Below are 18,480 nucleotides of genomic sequence, written 5' to 3'. Positions count from 1 at the left end.
CGCCTTGTTGCAGGTGGGAACTGGGCATTGGAGGCGTAAGCTGACAGCTTATCTGTCCCTTCCTGAAGGCCAGCTTTGATGTGGGAAGAACACTGAATGTTGTTTACCGAGATGCGAGAAGGTGATCTGATGGTTGGGGGAAAGGTAGGAGAGAAGTGGAGTTCCAGTAGTCCGAGGACCTGTGCGCAGAGGCACTGCTGTCACGAGTGCGCGTCGTTCCTCTTCCCCCTGCTTCGTCTTCTACCTTTAGGAATTGACCGTGTCTTTCCCTATATATAGAGTTGGTGTTTTTGGTTTTAAAGGCCTTCAGGGTTGATGGCTGTCTTTTCTGGTTTAAGAGTCTATCCATTTCCCACTCAGATTTGTTTGTTCCACTTCTTCCTTCTAAATTTTTGGATTTTATCTAGACCTGTAGGTCATGGTAAGGAAGACCACTGGAGATACACATTTAGAGCTTTAAATATCAAACCAAGGAGGCCATCCAGCCCCCCAGACCTCGGTCTGCACTGTGTTCAGCGCAGTGCCAAGCTCACCTTCCCCGCCGGTGCACATCGCATCCTCCTTGTTTTCTGGTTGCTATATTTCTGAGGAGCAGCCAAAGGAGGTGGAAGCTTAAGGCAGTACCCCTCCCCCTTACACTTCTCAGACCCAGAATTCTACTGTGTTTTCTGTGTTATTTTCCTGCCCCCCTTTTCCTAGTCTGCTTGCTCAAGTTCAAGGATCCAAGCTGATGACCATGAAGGAACATGGTCTGTGTGGTTGGCCTTCCTGATGGAATGCAGGACTTGGAGAAAGTAGGGAGTTCTTCACTTCTTTGCCTTCTCTAGCTTTACAGTGCTCTTTTCCTGCTGGGATTAGAATAGCCCTTTTCCATAAATATGCACCGGTCTTGACTGCTCTAACTCAGACCCAGCTCTGCCCTAGTTTCTTTTTTTTTTTTTTTTTTTCAAATTTGAGTCTTAGCTAGTGACCCTTAGAACACGCTGTACATTTTTGGCCAGGAGGTGGTTTTTGACTAGAGAAGACATTCTCTGTCTTGGCCTAAGTGAGAAACCCTGGTAGGGGGAGGGGTGTGTGTCAGAAGACTGCTCAGGTAGTAACATGGGTATCATACGGACCTGGTGGGGTCTGTGACAAACCAGAAAGCAGGGTTTCAATCCATCAGCGCTCTCTGGGAGTTCTAGCATCTGTTGTTTTCACAAGTTGGGAACCTGGATTTTTTTCTGTAGAACGTCTGCATCTTTAGAAAGATCTCTGTGGGGATGTTGGGCAGTGGATTAAAAGGCTCTCTGGGGTCTGTGGGTTGGCCCAGGCAGCGTCTTGTGGGTTGCCCATGTAGCTTTGGTTCCCTTGAACTGGTGTTTATGATTTTTCTGGGGGTGGGGATGTGTGTGGGGAGCACCATCTCTCTGTTGCCAGCTAACATTGTGTTTGGTGTTTGTTTGACTGGTTTGGGGAGGGGCCAGTGCAGGGAGATGAGCAGAAGCGCTCAATGTGATTCAGCCTCCAGCTGAGCAGATCTGTGGGAGCAGAGTATCAACCCCTGGAAAATCAATGGCAGCTGCAGTGGCTGAGCTGCTGTCTGAAGGGGTACCCACTGTAGGAATGCCAGCAGCCCAGCACTCTTTCTTCTCCCCTCTTTTCACCTCAGCGGCGCCGTCAACCTTCACTCAAAGGGTCAGACCTACCTCAAGAGATTCTGCTGAGGTGGATTAGGACAGTGGGTTCTTGTATTTTTGTAATTAGATGGAAATTTCTCCAGGGACACAGAGACCTGCCTCCCAACAGCCTCCTCTCCAGACATTCCTCCCTTTAGTGCAATTCTGTCAAGAGTTCTTACCAGGCGGCCGAAGTCCTTTCAGCATCACACTTCTCAGTTTTAGTCGGGAAAGTCAGTTCCCTTGATGACAACACCCGAGTCCCTCCTTCAACTGTGGAGGTCTAGAGTGAAGGTACAGTGTTGGGGTGAGGGAAGGACTGTTAAAGAAGAGAGAGAGACTAATAGAGATTGGATCTAAAGAGGATGCTTTTGAGTAATATTTATCAAGCATTTTATCTTTTGTGGGCCTGGCATTAGTAGTAACATTGGAGGCTCTCACCCCACGGGCTAGTGAGGAGAGGGGCAGATTGAGCATAGTGCCACCAGTCCTGAACTTTGGCTCTGGGGGATCTTGAAGGGACTCGGCTTTGTCTGTGGAGGGAGGGGGGATCAGGGAAGTTATACTGTGGTTGTGGAGGCTTTGCCCCCACGAAGCTGTTCTTGTCTTTGAAGTTCCCAAGGCAGAAAACAACTCTAGTCTGTAGTCGCTGCACTGGTGGTGCAACTTCACACAACTGGTCTTCCCACCCGATTCTCACTGATGGCTGGGAAATGGGCTGCCTGGTGCTGTTAAGGCGCGTTCTGTTGCCCCATTGTTGGGCACGGCTGTGGGCAGGAGGTTGGACCTTGCTTGGCTCATGCCCCTGGAAAGGAGCTTTCCCGTGTTGTAGTTTGGGGCTGCTCAGCAAGACCCAATTGTCCTGCAGTTTGGAAGGGTGGTCACAGGGCCGGGTGAGGAAAAAAGTGTGGGGGTTTGAAGTTATCTGAGATGAGGCCACCTGGAGGCCAGGAATGTGTTGACTTCTCTCTCTGAGCCCCACCTTTGTGCCTGATAGTAGGGTTAGGGCACAGGAGCACAGGCTGAGATCACATAGCTACTTTCATGGGACTTCTGCTTATCTCCCCGGATTCTGAGTCATTCTCTTCCCCGCTCCATCCATTAAGTACCCTTCTGAGGACCCAGAGGTGAGGAAAAGTACTATACCCTTTAGTTTAGAAAAAGTAGGCTTAAATCAAGAAAGTTACAGGTGAAAGGGCTGACTTGAAATAACCATGAAAGAAAGTTTAGTAAGGAAGAGTGGCTAGGAAAGAGAGGGACACACAGCATGGTAGACTTGGGGAGCTGAATTGTCTGGTTTTGCTCTTTTCTTCTGCAAAGAACTAAGTGATGCCGAGTGAGGTTAGCCTCTTAGAGTCATGTAGCTAACCACCCAGCATGTCTGGAGACAAGCTGTTGCCTCATGTTGTGTGGAGCATGGAGCCCAGCCATTGATGTTGGCAAGCTCCCACCTTATGGTGGGAAGAGTGCAGGCTTTGGAGTCAGAAATATGGGTTTAAACCCAGTTCTCCTGTTTAACAGTTTTCTGTCCTTGGGCAAGTCATTTAACTTCTGAGCTTCTTGCTTCTTTGCTAAAATGGGCACGATCCCTACCCCAGAAAATGATGCGAGAATGAAGTGTGAGACAGCCATGTACCCTTGGGTTGAACACCTGAGAGTTATGTATTCATGTCAGTTCTAAGTCCCTTCAAGAGGAAGACATGAAGGATCTTGCTTTACTCTTTCTAACATTCTTTGAATTTGGAGATTTGGTCTCCCAGATCTTTCTTTATGAAATTCAACATGTACATGTATGGGATCTCTTCTTGGAGGTGGGTGGGCCCTGAAAAGCGTCCTGGAGACAAGAAGAGTCTGACCTTTTCTCTACTGTGCATTCCCCACCAGGCAGTCAGAAGGTACCAGAAAGAAATTATTCATTGTCCACAGAGTAATAACCTGTAGAAAAAGGGAAGAGGGAGTTTGGTGAGGGTTTTTTTTTTTTTTTTTTTTTTGGAAACTTGGGGTAGGGGGTAAGAAATAAGAGTTCTCTGAGCCTTTCCCAGAGCGGCTTCTGCTTTTCCACAGTGAATGTAGTCCAGGCAGGATGATGGTCCCAAACTGTAGGATAGTGCCAGTCTCCTTGTCTTTTCTTTCTTCTTCCTTGAAGTGTGAAAGTCACTCAGTTGTGCCCGACTCTTTGTGACCCCATGGGTTATACAGTCCATGGAATTCTCCAGGCCAGAATACTGGAGTGGGTAGCCCTTCCCTTCTCCAGGGGATCTTCCCAACCCAGGGATCGAACCCTGGTCTCCTGCATTGCAGGCGATTCTTTACCCGTTGAGCCACACGGGAAGCCCGTTTCTTCCTTAGTGCCTGCTTAAACCCTGACTGGGGAGTAAGAGGCAGCCTCTTCTGTGTGTTGATTCGTTCCTGGCATTTCAGCCAGCACTGCTCTCTAGGGAGGGTTGGCATTTAATCTCTTGGACGAAGACCCCTCATTGGAACAAGTCTGGGTGGGTCAGATCACCCATCTTTCTATTTAGCAAAGACTGAAGGAAAGAAAGAGAATTATTGTACTGAATATTCGGGGCGGGGGAGGTGTTTGATAGAGGTAGTCTCTTCTTCCTCTGATCCTTGACATATAAATGTTGCTTTAAAGAAGGCTTTATGAAAAATCAGGCCTCCCCAAAACTTATTTGTCTTAAGTCATTCCTAAAGTTTGTCTTTTCCTTGAAGTTTGTCAAAACTGTTGCCTCCTTTCCTACCACCTGCCTTTCATCAAAGGTTAGGTTTCCCAGCCTCTTCTGTGTTCTTCAGGGTTTCCTCCCATTCTCCAGCCTGGGAGCAGCCTCCCTCCGTGGCCGTGGGCCCGTTAGGCTAGGCTAACAGAGTGCTAGTGCAGATTTGGTCTCTTCCGTCTGTGCATTTGGACTTTTTTCATCCGGGACTTGTCATTTAAGTGAGTATGGCTGAGTTGTGAAGTTCCTACCACATTCACATGCACCCCATGCTTGCACACATACACATTTACTACAAGTGTGTGTGTAGTATTTACCTGGGGTGGATGGTTTCCCTGCCAGTAGTCAGCACAGCTTGGCAAAAGCTCTTCACAAGTGAAGAATATGAGAACTCCATCTGGGGGGTTAACAAAAGCTCCATTTCTCAAGGATTCAGCCAAATTTCTGAGAAAACCCTGAACTGAACATTGCCATGAAACTTCCTTATTGATGTTGTTTAATCTGCTCAGCAAAATGAACTGATGTCATCCTTGTGAGTCTCTGTTGGGAGATTGTTTAACCCCCTTCTGTAACCCTGATCTGGTATCTTTCTGCTTGAAAATGTACTCAGTCAGGCAGCCGATTCATGTTAGAACTCGCAGCTCTTCCTGCGAGAGCACTAGCAAACCCCCGCCCCACACCCCCAATGAGGTATGGCCTGTGTGATTTTCGGGCATGGTTTTGTTGTGGTGTGAAAAGAAGGTGTTAGCTGCTGAGTTCTGTTTGTCAGCAGAGCCTGACAAACCCATGCTGGCACTCGCTGGGGCTGGGCAACCAATCACAGCTGGAACGCTTATCGTCATGGAATCCCTATGGGCTTCCTCTATCAGGTCATATCCCAAAATAACATTGGGCAGTATTTCAAGTGAAGAAACGAAGGCTTTCGGGGCTGTAGCCAGCCTGGAGTGTGAGATTCTGTGTGAAATAGTTGGACCTGCTCCAGCGCTTTTGATCTGCATGGTAGATGAGCAATGAAATGCATGAAACACGTTGGAAACACGTGAGGAAATTCTCCCTGGCCCTGCTGCTTCCTTGGAACTGGCAGGGCACTGAGTGGGCTGATCCTCACCTCCTGTCTCTCAGCAGGATTGTGCTTGGAGGAAAGCAGAGCTGGGAAAAGAGATCTTTCCACTTACAGGGCATTGCTGTAGTTCTTTTCAGCAGTCCTCCTGGAAGGCACCTGTTGGGTGGACTTGGGAGAACTGAGACCCAGAGTCCTGAAATGCTAAAAGGTGGCCCAGCAGAAGGAGCGAACAGGGGCTTGGATTGTTTGGACTTTGTGTGCTAAGTGTTGTAGAAAGTCGAACTCGTTAGGCACATTGAGGTCTGACTCAACAACCAGACATCCAGCTCTTTGTGGAACAAAAGACCTGAAAAACTGGCTTTTTGTAGGGTAGAAAGCAGAGGTGTGTCCTGTGCAATAAAAGGACATGGAGTTTAGAGCAGTGTCCATGTAGATGGAGCGGGGAGCCCTCTTTTGGAGTCTTCCGCCTTTACCTCTCCCTCTCATTTCCCAATAAAAACTTTTCCTGTGATTAGCTGCTGGAGCTGATGGGTGTGTCTTACGTCTTATACTGCCGCGTGTTGTTGTGTTGTGTCTCTTATTCCAGGGTACTGCTGCTGGTATTGCATTTTCCATATGGCCCTGACCATGTGGTGCCAGTAGAGTTTCTTGCAAATGCCCCAGGGGCATCACAGACTCAGATTTGTCCAGTCATCTTGTCGTTTTAAGTGATAGAACTGAAGCCTAGCTTGTTGCTAGCTTGCCCGAGGTCACAACTGATAAGTACCAAGAGCTTTAGTCTCCTAACTCAAGCTTGTGATGCTTTTTCCTCAGTCTTTATGGTATCACAGCATAATGGAGAGAGAACACAGGCTTTGGGGTTCAGCAGATCTGGGTTCAAAGTCTTAATTTCTGTCATTTACTTGGTGGGTGGCTTGGGCAGGTCTCCCGGAGAATCAACTTACTCCTTTTTAACGTATTAGTGGTACTAGTATCTACAGCTGAGAATTGTGGATAATTAAGGAACTCCATAGCGTGGCTCAGGTGGTAAAGAATCTGCCTGCAATGCAGGAGAGACCCGAGTTTGATCCCTGGATGGGGAAGATCCCCTGGAGAAGGGAATGGCCGCCCACTCCAGTATTCTTGCCTGGAGAATTCCATGGACAGAGGAGCCTGGTGGGCTACGGTCCATGGCGTCACAAAGAGTCAGAGTCAGACATGACTGAGTGACTAACACTTCCACTTCCATAAAATGTCTGAAGCATCATAGATGCTCAAATGATCATTAATATTCATATAAATGCTCAGTTCTTTCCTGTGCTAACATTCTAGGTTTGTTTTTTTTTTTTTTTTCAATTTATTTATCTTGGTTGCACTGGGTCTTTGTTACTATGCGGGGGCTTTCTCTAGTTGCGGTATGCAGGCTTCTCATTGCAGTGACTTCTCTTGCTGCAGAGCACGGGCTCTAGCGTGTGGGCTCAGTAGCTGTGGTGCTGGGGCTTAGTTGCTCTGCAGCATGTGCAATCTTCCTGGACCAGGGATTGAACCCGTGTCCCCTGCATCGGCAGGTGGATTCTTATCCCTATGCCACCAGGGGAGTCCAACATTCTGATTCTTAAAAATTTCTTTTTTTAATCAACCTCTCCCCTGACCACTTGCCATCTGATGACAACGGTAGTTTTGAGGGACTGGCCTCATACCAATCAAATGAGAGAGATAAGAAGATTAATGCTGATTCTTTCCCTACTATTATTCTCTGCCCAGGCATTCCAGTCCACGTGGGCTGCTGTTGACAAGTGGTTTATTTAGTACTTTTTCTCCAGAGGAGCCTCAGGGCACTTTACCAAAACTGACAGCTCTCCTCAGAGTGCCTCTGTGAAGGAAGCCGCCACGTTGCCACCACAGGCCTCCAGGCCCCTGGGATCCCTCAGCTGCACTAGGACACTCACCTGTGTGTCTCTGGAGAGCCTGATTTATAACACACTCTAACTGAAGGAGCATTTGCAGGCTTTACTCTGACCTTGTAGCAGTGGTCAGTGAGCTGGTAGGGTTTTTTCCTTTTATTTTTGTTTATTGAGATACAATTGACTTACAACATAATACTCGTTTCAGGTGTATAATGTAATGATTCAGTATATGCATGTGTTGCAAAATGAGTACTGCAAGTCTAGTTAACGTCATCCCTGAAGTTTACAGGGCTTCCTGGTGGCTCAGACGGTGAAGAGTCTGCCTGTAGCGCAGGAGACCCAGGTTCGATCCATGGGTTGGGAAGATCCTCTGGAGAAGGGAATGGCTACTCATTCCTGTATTCTTGCCTGGAAAAGCCATGGACCGAAGAGCCTGAAGAGCTGTAGTCCATGGGATCGCAAAGAGTCGGACACCACTGAGTGACTAACATATAGTTGCAGAATTTTTTTTCTTGTGATGAGAACTTTTGAAAGATGTCAGATATACAGTTTTATTAACTCTAGTCACCGTGCTGTACATCACACCCCCTTGGCTTATTTATTTTATAACTGGAAGTTTGTACTGTTGACTCCCTTCTCATTTCTCCTTCCCCCTCTGACAGCCAACCAACGTGAGCTGGCTTTGTTTGTTTTAGATTCCACATGTAAGTAATATCGTATGGTACTTACTTTCTCTGACTTGCTTCACTCAGCATAATGCCCCTCAGGTCCGTCCGTGTTGTCACAGATGGCAAGGTTTCGTTCTTCTTTATGACTGAGTATTCTTGTGTGTGTACACACCACATTTCCTTTATTTATTCATCTGTCATTGGGGTTAGGTTGCTTTCCTGCTTTGGCTATTGGAAATAATTTTTCCATGTTGCAGTGAACATGGTAGTATGTGTATCTTTTCAAGTGATTGCTTTGGTTTACTTAGGATAAATATCCAGAAGTGAAATAGCTGGATCACTTGGTAGTCCTTTTTTTTTCCCCCTCGTTTTTTGAGGAACCTTCATACTGTTTTCCGTAGTGGCTGTACCAGTTTATATTCCCACCAACAGTGCCTAAGGGTTCCCTTTTTTCCACATCCTTGCCAAAATGGGTTTCTTTATTTTTGTCAATAGCCATCCTAATAGACATGAGGCTCGTTATGGTTTGAATTCCTTTTCCCTGATAATTAGTGTTGTTGAACATCCTTTATTTTTTTCCCCCTCCTCAGTTCCTCAGAAGGTGTCCAAGGATATATACCAAATGGAATAGGGTGCCTCTATTGAAAGCAGCCAAACGAGAACAGAGGGGGACTTTGAGTTTACGTGTACTATCTGAGCTATTTTTACCATGAAACTGTTCATGTTTTACTTGTTTAATTAAAGACAGAAATGTTTAAAATAATTTTTCAAGGCCACTGGAAGAGTTCTTGTCTTATGGCTGGACCGTTGATTCTTGTTCTGTTCCAAAATATGTTGATTTCTTTTTCCTCTAAGCAAGTAGCTCTTATTACTAGAAGCTGGTGTTTTGGTAAAGAATGGAGACAGTAGGAAGGAATGCGAGGGAAGCTCATGGTCCCTAAAACAGAGCATTGGGCTGTGGTTTCTGTTATAGACCAGGGCTTAACAAGTGGCTTTCGAGGCCTTTTCTGGCCGACACAGTTGGCTCCTCTTGTCATCTTGCTGCCACTTTGGGTTTACCCTTCTTGGTTCAGAAGCCAGGTGTCCTGGGACAGCTTAGCCCTCAACGTGGAAGGAATCCTCTGTTGGGATGAACCCAAGGCTCTTTAGAACTCCAGGTGCTTTAGTCCTTTGAAAAGAAAGAGGCCCTTTGGTGTTACCTAGAGGAGGGCTTCTTAAGTTCTCGTCCATGCTGGGACTAATTCTAATTGCATTTTTAAAGCATGCTATGGTGTACTGGGTCTGCTTCTTATAGAAAAGCTAGCATTTTCTGAAATCTCAGCTCACCCTGAGAGCTGAACACAGACAAATGTACACCTACCTGCCTGCCTTGCCTTCAAGGCAAGCTTTGTTCCCACAAAACTCAGCAGAAATACTCCCAACCTAGTAAAGTAACCAACTGGTTTGCAAAAGGTCCAGCCAACCTGGACACTTGGGGAGAGCGTAAGAGGTACTCTTGATCTCCAGTGTTATTGTCTGACTCTAGGGTCAGAATCTCCTCCAACTCAACTTTCCAAGGTGAGCTTGTTGTGGGAATAGGAATAGACTCAAATCAGGCCATTTTGGATTTTTTTCCTCTTCAGATGTGTCTCTTTAAGAGAACTCTTTTCTTAACCATTTGAGCCTTAGGGTTTTCCCAGACCTGAGCCTGTTCCCAAAGCTTTCATCCTTTCTTCAAAGTGTAGTTAGTTCCCAGCTTGAAGTTAATGTATGATGTTGAGCCTGTGGTGTTGCCAGAGAGTGAAATTGGGGCTGGGGTGGGGTGGGGATGCATTTTCTGGGGTGAATATCTTCCTTTTTTTTCCTTTCTTTTTTGGCTGGGCCACATGGCATGCAGGATCTTGGTTCCCTGACCAGGGATCAAACCCATGCCCCCTTCTGTGGAAGTGTGGAATCTTAACCACTGAACTGCTGGGGAAGTCCCTCTTTTTTTTTCTTTTTCAGAGTATTTTTTCATATTGAGGTCCTAAGTGCTAACCTTGGGGTTTACTGATGGAGCGTGAACTTTTTTTTAAGAGTGAAAAGTGAACTCTTTACAGTTTAATTCAAGACACAATCCCTAAGCACAACCCCCAAATAAACACCAAGTTCTCATTGAAACATAAAACTAAAAAAAAAAAAACAAAAAAAACTTGGTTTGTTCAGTTGGCAAACATTTGTTCATCCCTGTTATTGGCCAGGTGTTAGGAATGTAGTCCCAGGCCTTCTTGGCAGTTAAGGAATTGTCTGTGTAATATATCCCTTTCTTACCTCCTACCCCTTATGTTTTAAAGTATGGCAACTTGGAGTGAGTTCTTGGTAAATGTAGGTTATAATAATCTGATGCAGAGGGGATCTGTGAATGTTGCCCAAACTTGTTAACATTTTCTTATAGCTCCTGGTGCCATGCTGGCAGTGTTGTAAGTTTCCCCGTTGGAAGAGAACTAAAGGCTCACTGACAGAGCTGCTCTCTTTTGACTATAGAAGTTGGGGCTGGGAAAGAAGATGAAAGTACTCAATCTGCTTCTGGTAGATAGACCAGGGGTCAGCAAACAATAGCTTGTGGGCTAGCTACTTGTTTTTATAAATAATATTTTGTTAGGGCACAATCACATCCATTTGTTTACGAATTGTCTGTGACTACTTTTGTACTCTGATGGCCTGAGTTGAACAGTTGTGACACAGACTGTATGGGCTGCAGAGTCTAAACTATTCTGTATCTAGCCCTTAATAGAGTGTTTGCTGTATACTGTAAGCTCTAGTATCACGAGTACATAAATGTGTGCCCTGTATTTACTTTGGGCTGTTTAAGGAAAATGTTAATCCTGTAGTAGGATTGTTGAACAAAGAATCTTTCTACCTCAAAATTGCTAATCCATATCCTTGTGTATATGTTCCAGGATCTGTCTGGTTCAATAGATGATCTCCCCATGGGGACAGAAGGAGCTCTGAGCCCTGGAGTGAGCACATCAGGGATTTCCAGCAGCCAAGGGGAGCAGAGTAATCCAGCTCAGTCTCCCTTCTCTCCCCATACCTCCCCTCACCTGCCTGGCATCCGAGGCCCCTCCCCGTCCCCGGTTGGCTCTCCTGCCAGTGTTGCTCAGTCTCGCTCAGGACCACTCTCGCCTGCTGCAGTGCCAGGTACTATCAAGTACTGACCTCTGGGGAAAGGGAAAGAGGACTGCTGTGACCCCCGCACACCCCCACCTCCTCCCCCGCATGATATTAGGGAGTCCCGGCCTTCCACTGGCTGAGAGATTCCCTTCAGCATTTGAAGAAAGGAGATGGGAGCCCCTTTACTGGATCCTCCAGTGTATGTGATCCTGGGAGGTTCTTGGCCTTCCCAGAAGCCATTTCTACTTCGAACTTAACCTGCTGACTAGGTTTTCCAGGTGTAGCCATGACTGGCTTACTTCTTTCTCTCTCTGGAGCAGGCAACCAGATGCCACCTCGGCCACCCAGTGGCCAGTCGGACAGCATCATGCATCCTTCTATGAACCAATCAAGCATTGCCCAAGATCGAGGTGAGAGCCTGGGCTTCAAGGGAGAGGGGTGGAGGGCAGAGGCAGACCTTTGGTTCATTATCTCTGCAACAGCTTTTGGAGAACTATATGACCATGAAGCTTAGGACAATCTCAGCAGCAGATTGTGAAATTAGGATGGGCTTGGCCATCTTGGTGGCTCCAGAATTACATCTCCCCACAGCCATTTTTATTGGTCATGTGTTTTGATGGATTACCCCTCCATTGTGCCTAATTTGGTCAGCAAATACTAAATACTCAGCATCAAATCTTTACCCTGTAAATCCTACAGCATTTATCAGGGATTTGGGGCAGGGGTCTTTGCTTTTTTTTTTTTCCTCAAACCTCCATTTAGTAGAAACAGTTGGTATGCCCTGGGTTAATGACTGTGTCACTTTTGAGGGTGCCTAAAAGAGCACATAATTATACAACAAATAAGAGACTTCATGTAAGTATTTGCTAAAGAAAATGTAGATGGTGAAGTCCTAGGATAAGGGAGAGTATTCGTTCCCATGGTACTGAGATAATAACTATGTGGACACTACCCACAAATAGGTTACATGCAGAGGAACCCCCAGATGCCCCAGTACAGTTCCCCCCAGCCCGGGTCAGCCTTATCTCCACGTCAGCCTTCCGGAGGACAGATGCACACAGGCATGGGCTCCTACCAGCAGAACTCCATGGGGAGCTATGGTCCCCAGGGGAGTCAGTACGGCCCACAGGGTGAGTATACTACCCAGGCAGGAGTACATGGGGGTGAGGCTAGAAAAGAGTTCCTTGTTTGATAGGTTGCTATCTGGGTTATAAGAGTAGAACTATGTTTGCCTTAAATCCACCCAGGCCAGGTCTTAAAGTAGAGCAGGACTGCCATCATGGGAAAGTCCTTGAATCTCTCTGAGCCTCTGTTTCATCTGTAAAATGAGGATAAGGTAATTTAGCCCAAGACAGAGCACAAACACTTAGTAAGTGGTAATTATTGGTTATTAATTTTTATTTTTTAGTAAATTAGTCCCAATAGAATAGATATTTGCTCAAAATCAGCCCTAGATGGATCTCAAGCTGAATTTCTTAGAGCATGGAAGATGAGTGTGTAGAAAGGGAAGAATCTGGGAGGTGAAGGACCTGGCTTAGCAGCACAGCCAGCCTTGCCTGCCAGCCAGCCTTGCCCTGTGCTGTGCTGTCTTTAAGATGAGGGGCAACTGAGGCCTGGCTTTATACATTCCTGCCACACCCTCCTTAAACTTTTTTTTTTTAATGGACTATGAGGTTTTGTTGTTTTTTTAAAGAGACCATGAAATTGGTCTCTTTCCAGACCAAATATTGAATGATTCCCATTGTTTATGTCTTTAGAGTTTAAGAGTTGAGCATTATTAATGAGTTGCCAGTGAGTCACTAACCAAGTCTCTGTATCTTCTCTCCTTCCCCTCTCAGGAGGCTACCCCAGGCAGCCAAACTATAATGCCTTGCCCAATGCTAACTACCCCAGTGCAGGCATGGCTGGAAGCATGAACCCTATGGGTGCTGGAGGTCAGATGCATGGGCAACCTGGCATCCCACCTTATGGCACACTCCCTCCCGGGAGGATGAGTCACGCCTCCATGGGCAACCGGCCTTATGGCCCTAACATGGCCAATATGCCACCTCAGGTTGGGTCAGGGATGTGTCCCCCTCCCGGGGGCATGAACCGGAAAACTCAAGAAACTGCTGTTGCCATGCATGTTGCTGCCAACTCTATCCAAAACAGGTAAGGCCTGGGAAGTGAAGGGGGACAGTAGCAGTGCAAGGAGAGCATTTCATCTAATTGGGAAGCGAGCATTTAATCTAATTGCAGAGTCGTTTAGGTCGTTGAGATACTTCTGGACCTAAACCGTGTTATCTTGGTAAATAGGCATTTTATTGAGAGCTCTTTAGAAAACCATGTTTCTTTACAGTGAAAAAGACAGCAGAAGTGCTGACTTGTAAGCATCTCAGATTGGTATCAGACATCATATGTAAAGAAATTTATAAAGTATACGTTACTTTGATTAGTAAAATAGGTTTTCAGAGTTTATTTCTTCTGCCAATCCAGCTTCTTGGTTTCCAAAAATACTTTTGAACGATGCACATGATTTGCGCCTGCGGTGTGGGAAATGGAGGATGGTGAGGTTGTGGTCTGCCGTCTTGCTTACTCTTCTGTGTGCTCCTTTGTATTTGACTCTGGTGCGAAAGTGCAGAAGGCTTGTGTGATTTGGTTTATGACTTCAACATTCATCTCTTCCTTGGCCACTGGCTTCAGTGACTATGATTCTGCTGTTTCTGAAGACTGTCTGTGTACCCCATTGTTGATGCTGACAGTTCTTACAGTGATTCTTAACTGGGATGCTGGTGAACAAAGGTAGAATAGGGTAACTGAATAAAGAGAGGTGGATTTGATAGTACTTTAGGATGATAGAAACACAAAGTTTGCAGTAGGCCCATCAAGGAAGAATACAAAGGGGTGTTCCTGGCGGCCTAGTGGTTGGGATTCTGGCTTTCACTGCTGTGGCTCAAGTTTAATACCTGGTCAGGGAACTGCGATCCCACAAGTTGTGCAGTGTGGCCAAAAAATAAATAAAACTAAGATTTTTTTTTTTTTGAGGTGTAGTTTAAAATACACAGACCCTCCAGGTGCTATGCTGTGAGTTTGGTTGGGGTGACATGACAGAGTAGTAAAACTGAGTATTTAATCTAGGCCTTTTGCCATAGTGAGGGCCCCTAAATGGAAACACAGCTTGACTTTGGAGATGCCTTAAAGGGAAGTAGTATTTAAGAGACACAGTAAGACTCCATTCTTCAAGGAGTGCATCCTTTAAAACTGAGCGATGATTTCCTTTTGGGAGCTTAAACCCTCTTAGAACTTTTGTGGGTGGTAGAAAATAAGAATATCTGTGTGCATGGTTGTAGTTTGTGGGGCCCATAAGACTTTCCCTTGTAAGCCTAACTAGATGATCTCGTCTCACACAGCCCTGTTTATCCCTAATTTGAAAGCTTAGCGTCTCTAACTCTTGTCTCTCATACTCTGCATCTTCTTCCTTAGACCACCCGGCTACCCCAATATGAATCAAGGGGGCATAATGGGAACTGGACCTCCCTATGGACAGGGGATTAATAGTATGGCTGGCATGATCAACCCTCAGGGACCCCCATATCCCATGGGTGGAACCATGGCCAACAATTCAGCAGGTAAGTCATAGGCATCACCCCAGGGATTTCTTCCAGAACGGTCTTTATGTCACAAACCCATCGGACTTTTCTCTTCTTTTGTAGGAATGGCAGCCAGTCCAGAGATGATGGGTCTTGGGGATGTCAAGTTAACTCCAGCCTCCAAAATGAACAACAAGGCAGATGGGACACCCAAGACGGAATCTAAATCCAAGGTAATGGCTTATATCTTGACTCCTCAACTTTCTGTCCCATCCTTTCAGTGATAGGAAGGAAAAAGAAGAAAGGGTGATTAGACTCCAGCCTTTTATATGACACCGACTAGATAATCTTGGCAAAGGGTGTTGTTACCTCTTCTTAACCATGAAGAGTCCCAGGATAATCGTTCATTGAATTAGGTATGAGTTAGCCCAAGGGGTCCTAATGTAAATAACATAGTGTTCTCATGTCTGTCTGATACGGAGGAAATGCCAGACTGGCAGAGTAGAATTCTCTACGCTGTACTCTCTGAAACTGTGACCCCTGTCCTTATGCACTGATAGATGACGTATGTCATGGGTGACTGGTTGTTGTCTTCCTGGACCTTCCTGGACTCAGAACAGCAGGAATGGTTGGTACCCTATGTTCCATAAAGGGGGAGAAGAGGCAGGTGGGCTTTGGGTCCTTGACCTCTCTCAGGTTGGTCCTGGGTCTGCTCTCTGTTGGGCTGTGTGGCATTCTGGGGACCTGCTCAGTATCTGAGTCATTTAAAATATTTCTGCCCTTCGTCATACCTCATTTTCCCTACCTTATAAAGTAGGGGAAATAACAATCCTAGCTGCCACCTCTTGTGGACGTTCACCTCTGGCTTCCAGACCCTTTTAGTCATCCTCATGTCTTGGATAGTCATCCAAAGCCATTCAAGCAGAACCCTTCCTTTCTTAAGAGGAGGAAAAGTTCCTTTTCATTTTAGTCTATCGTCTCAAGGTCATATTTTTGAGTTTCTTGATTTCTCTGAAACGTCTGTAAAAGCGTGTCCAGGCTCCTGGGTAGTGGTGTGGGTGTATTAGTGACATTGATGTCAGGTGGACAAGGGTTTGACTCTCAGTCCTGCTACTGAAACACTAGGAGATCTTAGGCATGGCCTCCTTGGTGCCTGCTGCCTTACCTTTTAAGAGAAGGATAATTGTAATACCTGTTGCATAAAGGCCTCTGGCACAGCACTCAATACCTAATGTATAGGCAGGGTTAGCTTGCTTTCTTTACAGGAAGGTCTAGCTCCCTTTTGGTTTTTGTGAAGGCAGGGCAGATGTTAGTGACCACCCCAGAGTGAGAAGCTTTACTACTGCCCTAATCAAGGGGCTTCTGAGACCCCTAGCATAGGCTTTGAATCTGACCAGTTCCTATGAATCTTGACCTGCCCCTTCCAGAAATCCAGTTCTTCTACTACAACCAATGAGAAGATCACCAAGTTGTATGAGCTGGGTGGTGAGCCTGAGAGGAAGATGTGGGTGGACCGTTATCTGGCCTTCACGGAGGAGAAGGCCATGGGCATGACAAATCTGCCTGCTGTGGGTAGGAAACCTCTGGACCTGTACCGCCTCTATGTGTCTGTGAAGGAAATTGGTGGATTGACTCAGGTGAGTGCCTGGCACTTGGCTCCCCCTGTGGTTTCAACAAGCCTTTCTGTAGGTACTCAGTGGCCTCACTGGTGCCATGCCTCCCACAGGCACATCACCCTCCCCTGCTCTCTGAGTCACATACTGACAGGCCAGGGAGCCCAGGCCTTCCAGAAGACAAGGCCACGGGAGGAGGCTGAGATCTCCATGGGTAGCGTGAAGTATTAGCATTAATTTACATGTGCCCAGAGTCCCCCTGAGTTGCAAAACAGGGCAAGTCTATGAGCATTCTGATTCCATGGCAGGCAGTTTGGAGTATGAGACAAGGGCAAGATTCAGAGAGGGGTCTGGTTTTGAATTCTTTCTTAGCCACTTACAACCTAAGTGACCTTAATCAAGAGGTGTAACCACTCTGAGCCTTCGTTTTTCTTATTTGTAATGTAGGGACAGTGTGTATCCTGCTAGACTGTTGAAAGCTAGGGATAATCAAACAAAACTTGGAGCAAGATTTCTGCCACATAAATTGGTTTACAGGATGGTACAAGGGAAGCCAGAATAGTTGCTGATCCTTTCATTCTAGAAAGCTTCCCAGTGGAGATGGGACTTCAGGAGCTATTAAGTAGAAATAGTTTATGAAGGAAGAAGTAGGTGGGAAATTGTGTTTAGTTACTCTGTATGCGAGACTTAAATGAATGGATTAATCTCCACTGGAAACCCAAACTGAACACCACCCTGAGCCTTGCGCCTGCCCTGATAGCTTAAATCTTTATTTTATACTCAGCCCAGGAGTCAAACAGGTGAGGCAATCGTGGCAGACAGTTCATCGTGCCTTGCAAACTTTCTTCCTATGTATGTTCTGTAGTCATCATACCAGGAGCTTGCTATTGGATCTGAATGTGCAGCTGAGCTCAGGGGGATGCATGGTGGGAAGGGGTGGACTCCAAATCTTCTAAATCAGAAGAGGAAAACAGCTGTCACCAGCAGAAGAGAAAATGATTGGAATGAAGCCAACCAACAGTCAGTTATGAATTCCTTCTCCCTCAGGCTTTATTCCCCTCCCTCACAAAAGGAAAACAAAATAAAACAAGACACGTGCACACTGCCACATAACCAGCGTGGGAAGCAGAGCCCAGCAGGCTTCTGCGGTGACCTGGGTTCACTGCTGCCATTCTCCCTGGTGTTGAGTTCTCATAGTCAGGGCACTCCTACCTGTAGAGAAAAGGGGCATTGGGTTAGGTTTGGCATACTTTTTAATTGCATGGGCTTCTGGATTCACCGGGCCTAAAATGAGGTATAGGGAGAATCCCAAAGCCCAGGGGTCTGTCTTCCAGTTTCCAAAAGGTTGCCAGCCTTTTAGATGCTGTGATGTGATTGAATTCTAAAGACAGTTCAGAGAAGATAGAGTGCTGTTATGAGTTAGTTTGTGAAGGCTCCAAGAAGGCAAAAGATGAGTCTTGAGCTCTCTGAAGGATTAACAGGGTTTGGGTCAAGTGAGGAGCTGTTCCAGTTGACTGGCCCTGATGGCATGAAGATGGGAAAGGGTCTGGAATATACCCTACCAATGCCACCTCCAGCCTTCCAAGTCTCAGCTCAGACATTGCCTGCTCTAGGAAGTGTTCCTGGTCATTTCCCCTCCATCTAAACTATTCCTTTCTTTGCTTCCTTATCACTCTTGTCTCTGGTGTCACAGGTACCAGATCAGCAGGTGTCAAAACATTTTGAATTCCCTGTGGATTGGGACTGGAAAGTTGGTGTTTGTAGCCCTTGAGAGACAGGCTTATCACGTGGTGGACGAATAAACATAAGAATACCTCAAGGGGAATTCCCTGGTGGTCCAGTGGTTAGACGCTGCCACTGCAGGGACACGGGATCATGCCCTGGTCGGGGAGCTAAGATCCTGCATGTTGTGCAGCGCAGTCAAAAAACAATTACGTGAAGAAGGAATCCTGCCTGGCTAAAGCAGACAGACTAATTGTAGGGATGGGAGACAGTGTATTCTGAAGCTGAGGAAAGGAAGCAGAGCTCTAGACTGATCCCTGGGAAGGTAAAAATGAAGTCATGGGGCCTGAAGCATCTCCTGGGTAGTCAGGACAGTGACTGCTGAGGGCGAGGGGCTTGCAGTCATACGTCACTGAGATGCGGGAGCAGGGACACAGAATGTCAAATTTGTA

The 18,480-nt window shown here is 46.4% G+C and overlaps 1 protein-coding gene across 4 annotated transcripts in view; it reads left to right on the top strand.

Moving 5' to 3' along the window:
• Nucleotides 1–18,480, top strand: part of ARID1A (AT-rich interaction domain 1A) — a 68,567-nt gene that overhangs the window by 40,248 nt on the left and 9,839 nt on the right. For 3 of the 4 annotated variants that reach the window (XM_019980538.2, XM_019980531.2, XM_070775929.1), the window contains exons 5-11: nt 10,911–11,151; nt 11,445–11,534; nt 12,087–12,254; nt 12,963–13,275; nt 14,587–14,732; nt 14,817–14,926; nt 16,121–16,330. In XM_019980538.2, coding sequence (XP_019836097.2) covers nt 10,911–11,151; nt 11,445–11,534; nt 12,087–12,254; nt 12,963–13,275; nt 14,587–14,732; nt 14,817–14,926; nt 16,121–16,330 — 1,278 coding nt within the window. The remainder of the gene's footprint in view (nt 1–10,910; nt 11,152–11,444; nt 11,535–12,086; nt 12,255–12,962; nt 13,276–14,586; nt 14,733–14,816; nt 14,927–16,120; nt 16,331–18,480) is intronic. The other variant, XM_070775925.1, reaches the window with a different exon arrangement.

Source organism: Bos indicus, chromosome 2, assembly GCF_029378745.1.
Source record: "Bos indicus isolate NIAB-ARS_2022 breed Sahiwal x Tharparkar chromosome 2, NIAB-ARS_B.indTharparkar_mat_pri_1.0, whole genome shotgun sequence".
Lineage (NCBI taxonomy): Eukaryota > Metazoa > Chordata > Mammalia > Artiodactyla > Bovidae > Bos > Bos indicus.
This window is presented reverse-complemented; position numbering and strand designations above follow the sequence as displayed.